Source organism: Neolamprologus brichardi, chromosome 4 (assembly GCF_056152115.1).
Source record: "Neolamprologus brichardi isolate AB-2024 chromosome 4, ASM5615211v1, whole genome shotgun sequence".
Classification (NCBI taxonomy): domain Eukaryota; kingdom Metazoa; phylum Chordata; class Actinopteri; order Cichliformes; family Cichlidae; genus Neolamprologus; species Neolamprologus brichardi.
This window is the reverse complement of record NC_142107.1, coordinates 12,760,133-12,773,528: the sequence shown is the minus strand read 5'-3', so window position 1 is coordinate 12,773,528 and position 13,396 is coordinate 12,760,133. Positions and strand designations below refer to the sequence as shown.

The 13,396-nt window shown below is 40.8% G+C and overlaps 1 protein-coding gene across 1 annotated transcript in view; it reads left to right on the top strand.

Moving 5' to 3' along the window:
* The window catches only part of rnf213a (ring finger protein 213a), a 33,484-nt gene that overhangs the window by 7,324 nt on the left and 12,764 nt on the right, over positions 1-13,396 (top strand). Inside the window, exons 8-28 of the mRNA XM_006791411.2 lie at positions 66-355; positions 451-707; positions 829-1,041; positions 1,157-1,349; positions 1,523-1,578; positions 1,880-2,054; positions 2,138-2,299; positions 2,405-2,503; positions 2,589-2,711; positions 2,907-3,090; positions 3,318-3,491; positions 3,612-3,764; positions 3,842-4,458; positions 5,770-5,929; positions 6,549-6,766; positions 6,927-7,064; positions 7,190-7,354; positions 7,833-9,105; positions 9,194-9,375; positions 9,479-9,634; positions 9,730-13,338. Coding sequence (XP_006791474.2) covers positions 66-355; positions 451-707; positions 829-1,041; positions 1,157-1,349; positions 1,523-1,578; positions 1,880-2,054; positions 2,138-2,299; positions 2,405-2,503; positions 2,589-2,711; positions 2,907-3,090; positions 3,318-3,491; positions 3,612-3,764; positions 3,842-4,458; positions 5,770-5,929; positions 6,549-6,766; positions 6,927-7,064; positions 7,190-7,354; positions 7,833-9,105; positions 9,194-9,375; positions 9,479-9,634; positions 9,730-13,338 — 8,597 coding nt within the window. The remainder of the gene's footprint in view (positions 1-65; positions 356-450; positions 708-828; positions 1,042-1,156; positions 1,350-1,522; positions 1,579-1,879; positions 2,055-2,137; positions 2,300-2,404; positions 2,504-2,588; positions 2,712-2,906; positions 3,091-3,317; positions 3,492-3,611; positions 3,765-3,841; positions 4,459-5,769; positions 5,930-6,548; positions 6,767-6,926; positions 7,065-7,189; positions 7,355-7,832; positions 9,106-9,193; positions 9,376-9,478; positions 9,635-9,729; positions 13,339-13,396) is intronic.

Here is a 13,396-nt window from a genome sequence, read left to right as displayed (position 1 = left end):
GTTGTATTTGCCTTACAGTTAAATGTGTGTTTTATCTTTTTTTTTTTTTTTTTTTTTTTTTTAAGGGGACTGGCATCAATATGATGACATCATTTGTGCTGAGCCTTCGAAAGGCGTACTCAAACGTATTAGGGAAGTATTATGGCCTGATCAAAGAAAGAACCTGATTCAAGGCAGAGAAATTGCAGGAAACATAATGTTGGGAACCATATTTGACCTACTGAGGAGCTGGACTGAGACCAATTTACGAAGTTTTATGATCCAGCTCAATCAGTTCATGCGGGTTTATGGGGAACCTTTTGTGTATGAAGAAAAAGAAAAGAAATGGTACTCCCTAGAATATGGGGAAGAAGATGTAAGTTCCCAGTCTTTGTGTACAAGGTCTAAAAATACACATGTATGGTATGGCCACTGAAACTTACCCTTCTTTTGGCTGTTATACATTCTTAGGTAAAGAGGTTGCTTAAAGAATTCATGCTGGCAGATGTAATTCCTCAACTGCTAAAGGATGGAGATCGTAAGAGCCGCTACATTCAGGACCCCTTAAGAGCTGCGGCGGTCATGGTTTATGTATGGAGACAGTATCGAATCAGACTCGAGAATTCTGAGCTCAATCAGCTTTGTACTGCACTGTGTTTACCCAAACTAGAGAAGGATAACTTCCTTCAGTACTGGGCAGAATTTTCTCAAGATGTGTCTTTTCTCAGGTACTTACCTAATCATTTTAATAATCTTGCCATCATACCTTCTGCTAATTTAAAAGTATTAACTTTACTGCCCCCATTTACTTTAATTTTCTGTTCATGTGTTCAAATAATTTTCTCATAGTTTGACAGAAACGTTGGTGAATCTGATAATCAATGTGAAAAGATGGGGGATGCCTCGATGGATTATGGTACTGCCACTTCTCCACCTCCTTAAAGGCACTTCAAAGCCTTTTGAAGCACCAACATCTGGAAACTTGAAGTATGGCCCAGCTTGGGCAGGTTTGGGAGGCCTTGATTTAAGCACCTCGGCATACATGAACAGTCAAGACAAGAGGTGTGATACCCTGTTCCTTTGCTGACATACTGTTGCACATCTTCCAGAACATTTACATTTATCTGGAACTAATGCTTCTGTATTACCAGGTAATCTTTGTTTGCTTATGTTTCAGGGCGCTAGTAAAGGTGATGAAAAATCACAGCCACTTAATGGAGGTGGACGCGCTCTTAGTTCGATCCTGCTTGTACCTGATGTCACTTGATGAACTGATAGAGTGTAGTACCGAACTTAAGGCTGAGCTTCTGGACGTGCTTCATGTCTTCTTCAATAAGGCTCCTCAGGATATCACCTTCAGCACCATGCAGGTAAGTGGAGTTAAAGAAACAGGGATGTAGGATAATCACTTTGTGTAGATTCTGGACCTCATAGCTTTTTTTTGGGGTGGAATATGCCCAGGTGACAACTGTCCATGACAATTGAGCAATTTTTATCACCCAGGTTAATAAAATAATTAGTATTGATGGTTTTCTGTTTTTAGGGAGTATCGGACACAATCTCACATATCCTGGTGCTTCTCATTGAGGAAAAATACAGGTAATTTACAGTTTATAATTAAAAAGCATGGACATGATGTCTGTAGACACTTGCTGGAATTGTAAAAGATGTCTGCCTATTAAATGGATTTACATGTTTTTCTGTATTGAAAAGCTTGTAATTTAGTGTAGGCTTAAGAGGGGTTTATGGTTATGATATAAGTTATGACATAGGCAATGTGAATGTTCCTCTGAATGCTGTTTATATCAGGTGTTGTGTGTTCTGTAACTAAGTGTGTCCATGTAGAGGGAAATCTATGGAAGTACTGATGTTCTGATCTTTGTGTTTTTGTTTATCATAGTTACTTTACAGAGTCTTACAGGAGAGAGTGCCTGGCAACAGCAGTGAAACTGTTAGAGAAGATCTGCAGAGGAGTCAAACCAGCTTCAGTTACCCAGAACTATCCTGATATTCCTGTGGCATGCATGAATCTGGTTGCGTCAGTGTCAAACTTTGTTCAATGTAACAAACAACAGGTATTCAACGTGCACACATCTTATAACTGATGGTTGTAGTTTGGCAGACAGTAAACCTTCATAATCTAATGATTCACATTTAGGAGACCCAAGAAGGAGAGGAAAAGCAACAGTATGTGAAAGGCATGGTAACCACACAGGCAATGACCATAATGAGAGGATGGATCAATCGCTCCTTTAAACAGGCGTTGCTCACCAGGGGCATGTTATCCTTACGCCAAGTTAAGGCAACAGAGGAGATTGAAGTGAGCAGTTTTGTTTAATGTCTAAAAAGAACCCCCAAAATATAAAGAAACATACTCTAACCTCATCATTGTAGAGAATGCATAAAATATGGTTGTGTTTTACAGATGTGGAATAATGTAATCTCCATCCACTTCAAAGATGAAGAATGCACAAAAGAGTGGAGGCAAACACTCATCATGGATTTTGAGGGCAAATATAAACAGGTAGGTGAGATACATTTTGGAGATTGGGCAGTTAGGCATTTGTTTCTTTAAGATTCAACAGATTTATGTGAAAATGTGCTTTTAGGAACATGCCCTGGATCAAGTTGAATACTACTGCATCAACATAGAGGACCTTAGTGATTCCCATCCACATGTTGCAGCTAGTATTGAAAGGTGTGCTCTTGAGGCTGTTACATATTTGTGCCAGGTATGAAGTCTTCTAATTTTCTTTTAAAACTTAGATGTATTGGTGATTTTCACTATTGACCATATTTAAAAACAATATCAATCCCATGAGTTAAATATGAGATGACAAAAAACACAATTTCTTTATGTCACAATAAAAATTTATTCAAATCTGAATCAAGACAGAATTCAATTTTTGATTCTGTGTTATATGCAGACCAAGAATGAGGGCAAACTGTTTGGGAGGTTTAAGTTCAACTCAAAATTTGGGAAACTCATCTCTGCCATTATCCAAAAATCCTGGCCAAGGGATAGTCAAGGAAGATACCACCAAGATGAAGAAGTTGTCCTTCGGCACCTACTCTCCTGGACTGCTGCCAAAGACATTTTTCAGCTCCACGGTATTGTCTAAGAACAACACTGAAGCGTTAAACATTGCACAGACCAAACAGAAACAGATAAATGCCACTTTTGTAGTAATAATAATAATTATAATCATAATGATATTAAAAAACAAAAAGCACCCCACAGTAGGTAACCAGGCCTCTGTTTACGAGTTGGTGCCAAAAGTTAAAATCGCTGCTGTGGTTTAAGATAAAACATTCACCTGGTAATTCTGTCACTGCAGGAGCAGATGAAAAGCTGATTGAGGAGCTCTCTCACGATGCAAAGGATAGAATTGCAGTAGGGATATCCTCATTTACAGCCATGAAAAATCAACTAGTTGAGGGAAACATTAAGATCAGCCTGCTGAAGATCATTTTGGAAAGGCGAGATGCCTTCTTAGAACTGCTGAAGATTGGTAAGAATTGTACATTTTTAGCAAAGATGTCTTGAGTTGTATTTAGATTTTAATAGTGTACTCTGACTTAATAGCAATTATAAAATTGAGTTGTTTGTGTTTTTGACTTGATACTAACAGACTGCCTCGCTGAGAATGGGCAATACAAGGATCATGACAAAATGAAGAGGCTGTTGAAGTGCAGAGAAGATGAAGTAAAAGCTGTATATTATGAAAAGGAGCTTGTTGATGTTCTCTTAACTAAGAGCCATCAACTTGAGGAACACATGACAGGTATGTTGACTGAGTTTGTGCCATCAGTCTTAACTATCAGTCTTAATTATTAACATCCATATTCATTTCCATAATAGTTGATGTTGCTGAACTGGAAAGAAACCAACAAGTCAACATTAAGACAATGCCCTTGAACCATTTCATGGAGGTTCATCAATTTGGCCAGATGCCCTCCGCAATAACTGGCATTGTCACCTTCTTCAATCTGGACGAAGAAATCAGAAACATGGCAGAAAATTTATACACATTCAGGGACAGTATTGTCTTCAAAATGTGTTGGGACAAACAAGCCAAGTTCCTGGCCACTGAAGAAATGGAAGACAATCCTGATGAGCATCAGGTAGCGGACATTAGGGCAACACTACAAATGATACATGATGACATTTACATGGATTGCTACAACCATTATAAAGATATCTACACTCGCCTGAAGGATGGCACTATAAGGCTTGAAGAGGTTAACCAGTTTTTTAAAGCTTTCAAGGGCAAGTATGAAGATCTTGCAAAAGACTTAGACATCATGTGCAGAATGAATAAATCAAGGGACAAACAATGGATCAACAGCAGGGTTCAACAGATTGAGCAGTACCACGAACTTCATCTGGCTGTGACTTCAGCTCAAGTAATCATGAAAGTCAAAGAGACACTTGGTCTTCAAGGTGACTTCAGAGTTCTGGAGACACTCACAGAAGTTGTAAGTAGCTTTGTGTATAAAAAATTATCAATCTAAAAAGCTATTTTGCGTTCCACACAAGCTTTGAGTTAGGGCTGGGCGATATGACCCAAAATTCATATCTCGATATTTTTTAGCTGGGTGGCGATATAAGATATATATCTCAATATTTTTTTAAAGCCATAAGTTAAGGACAAAAAGAGAGTTCTTAGTCACACTGTGTCCCAGATGTCACACAGGCATTTTTATTTACATACAGCATAGATTTACATGAAGAAATTACTCAAAAATAAATTATCAGCATTTATTAAATAATCATGCTCCATAAATAAAAGAAAAGCTCATAATTGTGCGGTCAAAATGTAAACTAACAGACGCTGAGCATAATAACAAAGACAGATTTCACAGCTGCTCTGTTCCCAACTTCTACTGCGTGACTGACAGCCTTGAGTTTGAAATCCTCTTTGTAACCACGTCTCTTAACAGGTGCCATTTATGGCCCTTATACACACACAATACGGTAATATTACGTTGAAGCACAGTACGTATCACTCCGCGAGGCTCCAGACTACGGTAGCCGTAATGCTCCGACAATCTGTCAAGCGCTGCATCTCCGTAGCTTACCAAAGTCGTACTAAAACATTTTTTGACAGATTGCTGAGCGCCGTGTACCACCTAAAATCGGTTCGCGGTCAGTAAGCACAACCAGAATTCATACATAAGGCGCGCTGTCAACTTTTGAGAAAATGAAGGGATTTTAGGCCGTGCTGCCTCTGTGGGCTGTCGTTAGCTCGTTAGCGCGGTTAGCTCGCTAACACGTTGACGCCGTCCAGCCCATTGACTGTAGAAAACAGTCAATGGTCCAGCCCCACAACTCGCTAACGGAGATTTGCCGTGTCCATCTTGTCGCTGCCTGCAGGTGAAGCTATGGGGGAGGAGGGGGAGTTGTGTTCAGTGAAGGAGAGGCGAGGCCGAGTAACGTTGCGTAGAGACAATAAGTGGACGAAAGAGAGGCAAACTTGTGGCTCCACAAGTATAATTATAACGTAACATAGACTATATCGATATAAAGGATATTGTCACATCTTATATCTCCTATGAAAATATATCGATATTTTTTAAAAACTCGATATATCGCCCAGCCCTACTTTGAGTTATTGTATTTAATGATGGATATACATAATAGATGGAACATAACAGCACAGTTCTTTGTTTTACTTCATTTTAAACAGTTTAGCACGTTTTAATTTAAGGCTCCCTGTGAAGAGTGTCTCTGATCATATTTCCATGGTTAGAATGTAACTCTAGTTTTCCTGTCTCCCCACCACTCAGAACGATATAGACTTTCAGAAAGAGCCACTCAGCCGGATTGACAATGAGTTGATGCAGGCAAAGACTGTTCTAGTGGACATAACCGAGCCCCGCAGGCTGTGTCTGCAGGAACTGGAACTAAGGGGACACTTTGTGACATGGGTGAAGGATGCCCTTGAAGGTAAGTGTAGTTATGCATTTTCTTGTTAATGTCTATCCATTGCACACTACTACAGCTATGCTGCAATATCCATTGGAGCATGGCTGTAGTAGTGTGCTGAACATTTTTTAAAATTTCCTTTGTAACTACTGACATCAGCAACTATGGGAGTGTCTACTGCAAGAACTAAATGAATGGACTGCACATATGCTTCATTTTCTTATGGCAATGACTCCATCTTACACTTTGTAATATGGTATAATGCTACGTACAGTTAGAAACCTCTCGAAATTAGACTGGTTCTCTAAAGTCACAAAGGAAAAAATTGGCTGCACAACACCAAGGTTACCAGGATTGTGTTGCAGGAAGCAGGTATGCAGGTTAGACAACTCTATATGCTCACATTTACATCCATACCAGTTTAAGATCACCAGTTAACCTACCATGCATGTTCCTGACCTGTGGCAGGAGGCTTGAAGACCCAGTGAATATTCACACAATCGCTGGGAGAACATGCAAACTCAACATAGAAAGGCCCCAGCCTACCAGCAGCTTCAAATTCAGAACAGTCCTGATATAAATCGATGTCACCAACCACTAACCACCACCCTATTTCTGCTTATTTAAATGTATTTTGCAGATATCAATGAGTTAAAAGTGTTTGTTGACCTGGCTTCTATCTCTGCGGGAGAGAATGATATGGACGTGGATCGTGTTGCGTGCTTCCATGATGCAGTTCTTGGCTACTCTTCATTGCTTTATGAGCTAAAACCAGACTCTGGTTTTAAAGCCTTCAGAGAAGTGCTCAAGAAGCTCTGGAGGGCTTTGGAGAATGACAGCAACCTACCCAAAAAACTGGTAAGATCCCTCCAAACACAAGCAAAAATATGATCAGGATGGCCATGGAGGCTTTGATATGAATGTTAGTGTCTTACAGCAGGGTTATTGGGGTAAAGGCTAATCTTATGAAAGGGAAACTGAAACACAGCACAATTATGAAGAGTATCTTTTCTTACAGCGGGACAGTGCACGTCATTTGGACTGGTTGAAGACTGTGAAGGACAGTCATGGTTCAGTGGAACTGTCATCCCTCTCCTTAGCATCAACCATCAATAACAAGGGTATCTACTTGATCAATGCACAAAATGTAAAAAAGGTAAATAATGCAATGAAAGTTGATTGCATCCCTAGATCAGTACAGCACACATGTTAGACTAAGATGTGAGACAAAGAGTCTTCAAATATATGCATGAGAATTTCTTTTTTTTCCCCCTGATCTAGTTGAGTCTTGACACTGCCCTGAAGCTGCAGATTCCAGAGGAGCATGATGACGGTCAGCAGATGCGCTGCTATTCCCTTGAGGACTTAAGGGAGCTGCAGAATAAACTCATGCTCATGTCTGGGAAAGGGGATCAAGGGCAATGTGAAGTTGATTATTTTGCAGAGGTACGTTGCAATATTTTCCTTTTCGGTATCTGAGATTCCAATAATTCAGATAATATATTTTGCAAATATTATTTTAAATTGATAAAATTATCTACATCATCAATAATGCTCAATAATCCATAATGTCAAAAGGTAATATCTAGATGATATAGACCTATTAAAATTAGGTCCTGCAATTTACAGTACATGTCAAGACATGTCCAAAAAATCCAGATAACTCTCTTCAGATTTATTTGATAAAAATGTGGTGATGTATAGGTCAATTTTGGGATATACTACCATTTCAAACCTTTAGTGCATTACATTCAAAATTTATAAAAAGAAAGAGAAGAGCTATTTACTACATAAATGTGCAGCTATATGATCATAGACTCATGCTTGACAGAGAAACTGATTCCACAATGAAACTGGTGTAACTTTGTATGCTTTTTGAACTTATTTATTTGCAGCTGACTCTGGGCTTGTTTCTGTTTTTCAGGTTTTTGCCAGTGTTCAAAGACTAGCTGAGGCATTCATTGCTCTTTACACTGCTGGGAATCCACTGTTCAGGCACTGGGAAGTGCAAATCAACTGTTGTTCCAAAAGTCAGGCACCCAGCATTATGATGGATTTCAACTTGGACAGTGTTATCAGTGTCATTGTGGAGGGCAGCATAGAAGAGAAGCTTCCTGAACTTTGCAAGAAAATGGAGAAATGTCTTGACTTCTGGATGGATTTTGTAGACAAACAGAGATCCCAGCATTACTATCTTAACTACTACACAGCTGAACAGATTGTCTACCTATGCAACAAGCTGACTTTGCAAAATGTTACCAGTGTAGAAGACCAGGTTCTCATGATGCTCTCTTTCATCAAGCCAAACTGCACATACTCAGATTTGAGGGAAGTTTGGCATGAACTTCAGTATGAAATCCTCAAAAAACCAGAAGAGCAAAATGAGGACATTGAGTTTCAGACCTTTGTTGTGGTGCAAAGCAGTGAGGGGGAAGACCCAGACTTCACCAGCCAAATGGGTCCTCTGGCAAGTCTCGTAGAACAGGTAGAGGGTTTACCAAAATTTGATCACATATGGAATGCTTATATGAAAGACATGAGAAATTTTCTCCCCCACATTCTTGATATAAAAAATCTTGGAAGACTATTGGATATCCTGGCCAACAAACACAACGAGAGTCAAGAAGAAGACATTTCTGACGATGACACAGGGAATTTTATAAATAGACATGTTCCCAGAGGTCTGGCTGTTGGAAACCCAAACCTCATTGTTTGCCCACATGATGAGGTGTTGTCATCTTGCATTTCCATTTACATGAGCAGTGAAAGTGAGACACTTCCCACGTATGATGAAGTCCTCTTATGCAACTCCACGACGCCATACGAACAGGTGGAGCTATTCCTCAGACGCTGTCTCAGCACAGGCTACAAAGGACAGAAGATATACTGTTTACTGTATGGAGATCTCCTCCCTTATGATGTGAGCTCTAAAGCTGAGAACTTTTTTCAGCGAATAAAAATGCAGAGTAGAAAGAATTATAGACTTGTTATCATTTGCAGCTCAGAAAGAGAACATACCTACCTTCCATCAGCCTTCAGCCAGTACAGATTGCACATGGTTCCACAGGAACCTTTGGCAAGAATCCAGAGTTACCTACAAAAGCACTATGCCGTCCCAGCAGATGAGTGCAGCGCCGCAGCTGCGTTTAAGGACAGACTCTGTGTTGGTGTCATTTCAGCCACAAGGGCTGGTGTTGGTATGTATAGGTGCTATTTACTATTACTAATGGTTAAAAAGTTGTTTATCAAAATTCAAACGTGCCATATGATCTTTTGAAATTGCAGGAAAATCACTTTACATCAGAAGGCTGTATGAAAAACTGAAGAGATCAACCAAAAAATCATCAGTGATGAAATGCATTCGCCTGATTGAGCCAAATGTTGATGAGAATGTCATCCTTCAGTCACTGTTGGACGCCCCTAGAAGGAAAGAACTGACTGTGTTCCATTTTGACGTCACATCATCGGTAATGGGCAATCAATGGATTGTTTAACGTAATGTAACCTTTTCAATATGACATCTCTTTGCAGCTTACATAAAATGTGAAATGACTGTTTGTTTTGCAAAAGGTCCAGAAAGGCCTGCATGAGTTCCTCTTCAAACTGTTGATTTTGCGATACTTGCTGGACTCAGAGGGAAAGATGTGGATGTGCAATAACAAGCAACTGTACCTTGTAGAAATTTTGGAGCCCACTGTGAAGTCGGGCAGAAATGTTTCACTTCAGGTTAGAGTTTTTATGAACACAAATGTTCATGATTTGTTATGTGATTTCAAACTGTTCTTTACCTTGAGTTGTGTTTTTCTTTTCTTCTTGTATAGACTCAAAAAATCAAAAGCTCATTCATTGATGTGTTCCCAAATATTTTCTGCCGGCCACCCAAAGAGGTACTAATGGTAGAGATGAGGAAGCAAGAAGATCCCACCATTGTGAGCAATGACGACCCACTGATGGATGATGAAGAATTCAGGAGCGAGGCTTTTCAGAGACCATACCAGTATCTCACGCGGTTTCATAACCACATTAATCTAGATGTATTCACTTATAACAAGGTTGAGGGGACACATGTTGAATGTCTTCAGATGCTTCTCATGTTTTGCGGCATAATGGATCCATCCTGGGCTGAACTAAGAAATTTTGCATGGTTTCTCAACCTTCAGCTGAAAGACTGTGAGACGTCTGTTTTTTGTGATGTCACTTTCACTGGGGACACACTAACCGGATTCAAAACCTTTGTGGTAGATTTCATGATTCTGATGGCAAAGGATTTTGCCTCTCCATCACTCAGCATTTCTGACCAGAGTCCTGGCAGGCTGGAAATTGATCTGGCTGGTGTCAGAGATGAAGACCTGGCTCCTTTTCTTATCAGGAAAAGATGGGAAACAGAACCACATCCATACATATTCTTTAATGATGACCATGTGTCCATGACCTTTATTGGTTTCCATCTTCAGCTCAATGAGCAGAACTTTGTTGATGCCATTGACCCAACCTCTAACAGGGTGATTAAAAGAAATGTCATGACAAGGGCATTGTATGAAGGTCTAAAGCTGCAAAGAGTCCCCTTCAACATTGACTTTGATCGCCTTCCAAGAGCAGAGAAAATAGAGCGAATCTGTAGTGTTCTTGGTATCCAGTGGCCTCTTGATCCAGATGAAACTTATGAGCTTACAACTGACAACATATTGAAGATGCTCGCAATCCACATGCGGTTCAGATGTGGCATTCCTGTCATTATCATGGGAGAAACAGGGTGTGGTAAAACAAGGCTCATCAAATTCCTTTGTGAACTCCGGAGGAGTGGAGTGGCCACTGAGAACATGAAACTTGTCAAGGTGCATGGAGGGACAACTTCAGAGATGATCTACACCAAAGTGAGAGAAGCAGAAGACATTGCTTCGATCAACAAACTCGACTATGGGTTCGACTCCGTTCTGTTTTTCGATGAGGCCAACACTACAGAGGCCATCAGCAGTATTAAGGAGGTCCTCTGTGATAAGACTGTAAAGGGGGAAAGTTTGACAGCCAACACTGGGTTACAGATTATTGCTGCATGCAATCCTTACCGAAAACACACAGATGAGATGATTCAAAGGTTGGAATCTGCAGGCCTTGGGTACCGAGTTCGAGCAGAAGAGACGGATGAAAAACTTGGATCTATTCCTCTCCGCCAGTTGGTGTATAGAGTTCAAGCACTGCCACCAAGCATGATTCCCCTGGTATGGGACTTCGGGCAGTTAAATGATCACACAGAGAAAATATACATCCAGCAGATTGTACAAAGAGTTGCTGAAAAAAAAGCCATTGATGAATGTCATATCAAGTGGATTACTGATGTACTTTCATCTTCACAGAAGTACATGCGTGCGAGAAATGATGAATGCAGCTTTGTCAGCCTGAGAGATGTTGAACGTTGCATGCAAACTTTTGTTTGGTTCTATGACAACCATGAAATGTTTTTTGCGGAGCTTAAAAAGTTTGAGAATGATAGAAATGTTGAGAAGGATGAAATGCGTCCAAAATGGCCCGAGAGCCGAGACCCTGTTCTCTGGTCTCTAGTCATGGCCATTGGAGTGTGTTACCATGCCTGTTTAGAAAATAAGGATAAATACAGGCAGAAAATCAGCAAAAGTCTTCCAGCATTATACAGTCCATCAAAGGTGATGCATGAAATCTCACTCATGCAGGATTTACTTTTGAGTGGTGTGCCAATGGGGGATACAATTGCAAGAAATAGTGCCCTGAAAGAGAACGTCTTCATGATGGTTCTCTGCATTGAACTGAGAATCCCTCTCTTCCTCGTGGGCAAACCCGGAAGTTCAAAATCTCTGTCTAAAACTTTGGTGGCAGATGCAATGCAGGGACAAGCTGCTCATTCTGACCTGTACAAAAAGCTCAAACAGATTCATTTGGTGTCCTTCCAGTGTAGCCCTCACTCAACACCAGAAGGCATCATTAATACATTTAAGCAATGTGGACGCTTTCAGGAAGGAAAAAACCTGGATGAGTATATCTCAGTTGTGGTTCTTGATGAGATCGGGCTTGCCGAGGACTCTCCGAAGATGCCATTGAAAACTCTTCATCCATTGCTGGAGGAGGGATGCATTGATGATGAGCCACTACCACACAAAAAGGTTGGATTTATTGGAATCTCCAACTGGGCGCTGGACCCTGCAAAGATGAACCGAGGCATTTTTGTGTCCCGTGGGGACCCTGACGAGAGGGAACTTATTGAAAGTGCTAAAGGAATCTGCTCCTCTGATGCAGTGGTTCTGGAGAAGGTCAGGGATTTCTTCCAACCCTTTGCAAGAGCCTACTTGAACATCTGCCGCAAACAAGGCAAAGGATTTTTTGGCTTACGTGACTACTACAGCTTGATAAAGATGATCTTTGCGGTCGCCAAGGCTTCTAAGCGAAAGCCCACACCAGAGGAAACCGTCAAAGCAGTGCTGAGAAATTTCAGTGGCAAGGATAATGTAGATCCAGTTACTGTCTTCACTACGAGACTGGGGATTGCACCAAACCTAGAGAACATCAGTACCATTGAGTTTGTAAGAGAAAACATTGAAGCAGTTGGACAGGAAGAAGAATGTCGATACCTCCTGGTGCTAACTAAAAACTATGCAGCCCTGCAGATCCTGCAGCAATCCTTCTTTTTAGAAAGTGGTCAACCAGAAATTATCTTTGGTTCCAGCTTCCCAAAAGACCAAGAGTATACCCAGATCTGTCGCAACATCAACAGAGTAAAGATATGCATGGAAACAGGACAAACGGTTGTGCTCTTAAACTTGCAGAACCTCTATGAAAGTCTCTACGATGCCCTCAACCAATACTATGTTTGCTTGGGAGGGCAGAAATATGTGGACCTTGGACTGGGAACCCATCGTGTAAAATGCAGGGTTCACAAAGACTTCCGGCTAATCGTCATTGAGGAAAGAGAAGTGGTCTACAAACAGTTCCCAATACCTCTCATTAACAGGCTGGAGAAGCACTACCTGGACATCCAGACTGTTCTGAAAACCGAGCAGAAGAGGATGGTGGAGGAACTGGAGAAGTGGGTCCAGCTTTTTGTAACTCTCAGCAGCCAACATGCAGCGGCAGCTCAGACATACAAATACAAACCCCCAGACGTATTCATTGGGTACCACTCAGACACATGTGCTTCTGTAGTTCTCCAAGTAATAGAGAACCAGAAGGACAGTTTAGAAATCTCAGATTCTGAGAGGAGAATGCTCGGCGAGGCTAAACTCATACTGCTCAAATGTGCTACACCAGACTCTGTGGTGAGGTTGGACAGTACAGCCCTTCCAAAAGTGGAAAGTGAATATCTGGCCAGGATGTACTTTGAAGAGCAGAATAACAGCTGTTTGGCTGACTACATACTTGCTCACACAAGACAGGAGGCCCATTCTTGCTCCTTCTTCACAGAGGTAACTAAATTTGACAATTTTATATACACACAAACACAAAAACATACGGTCTAATTGT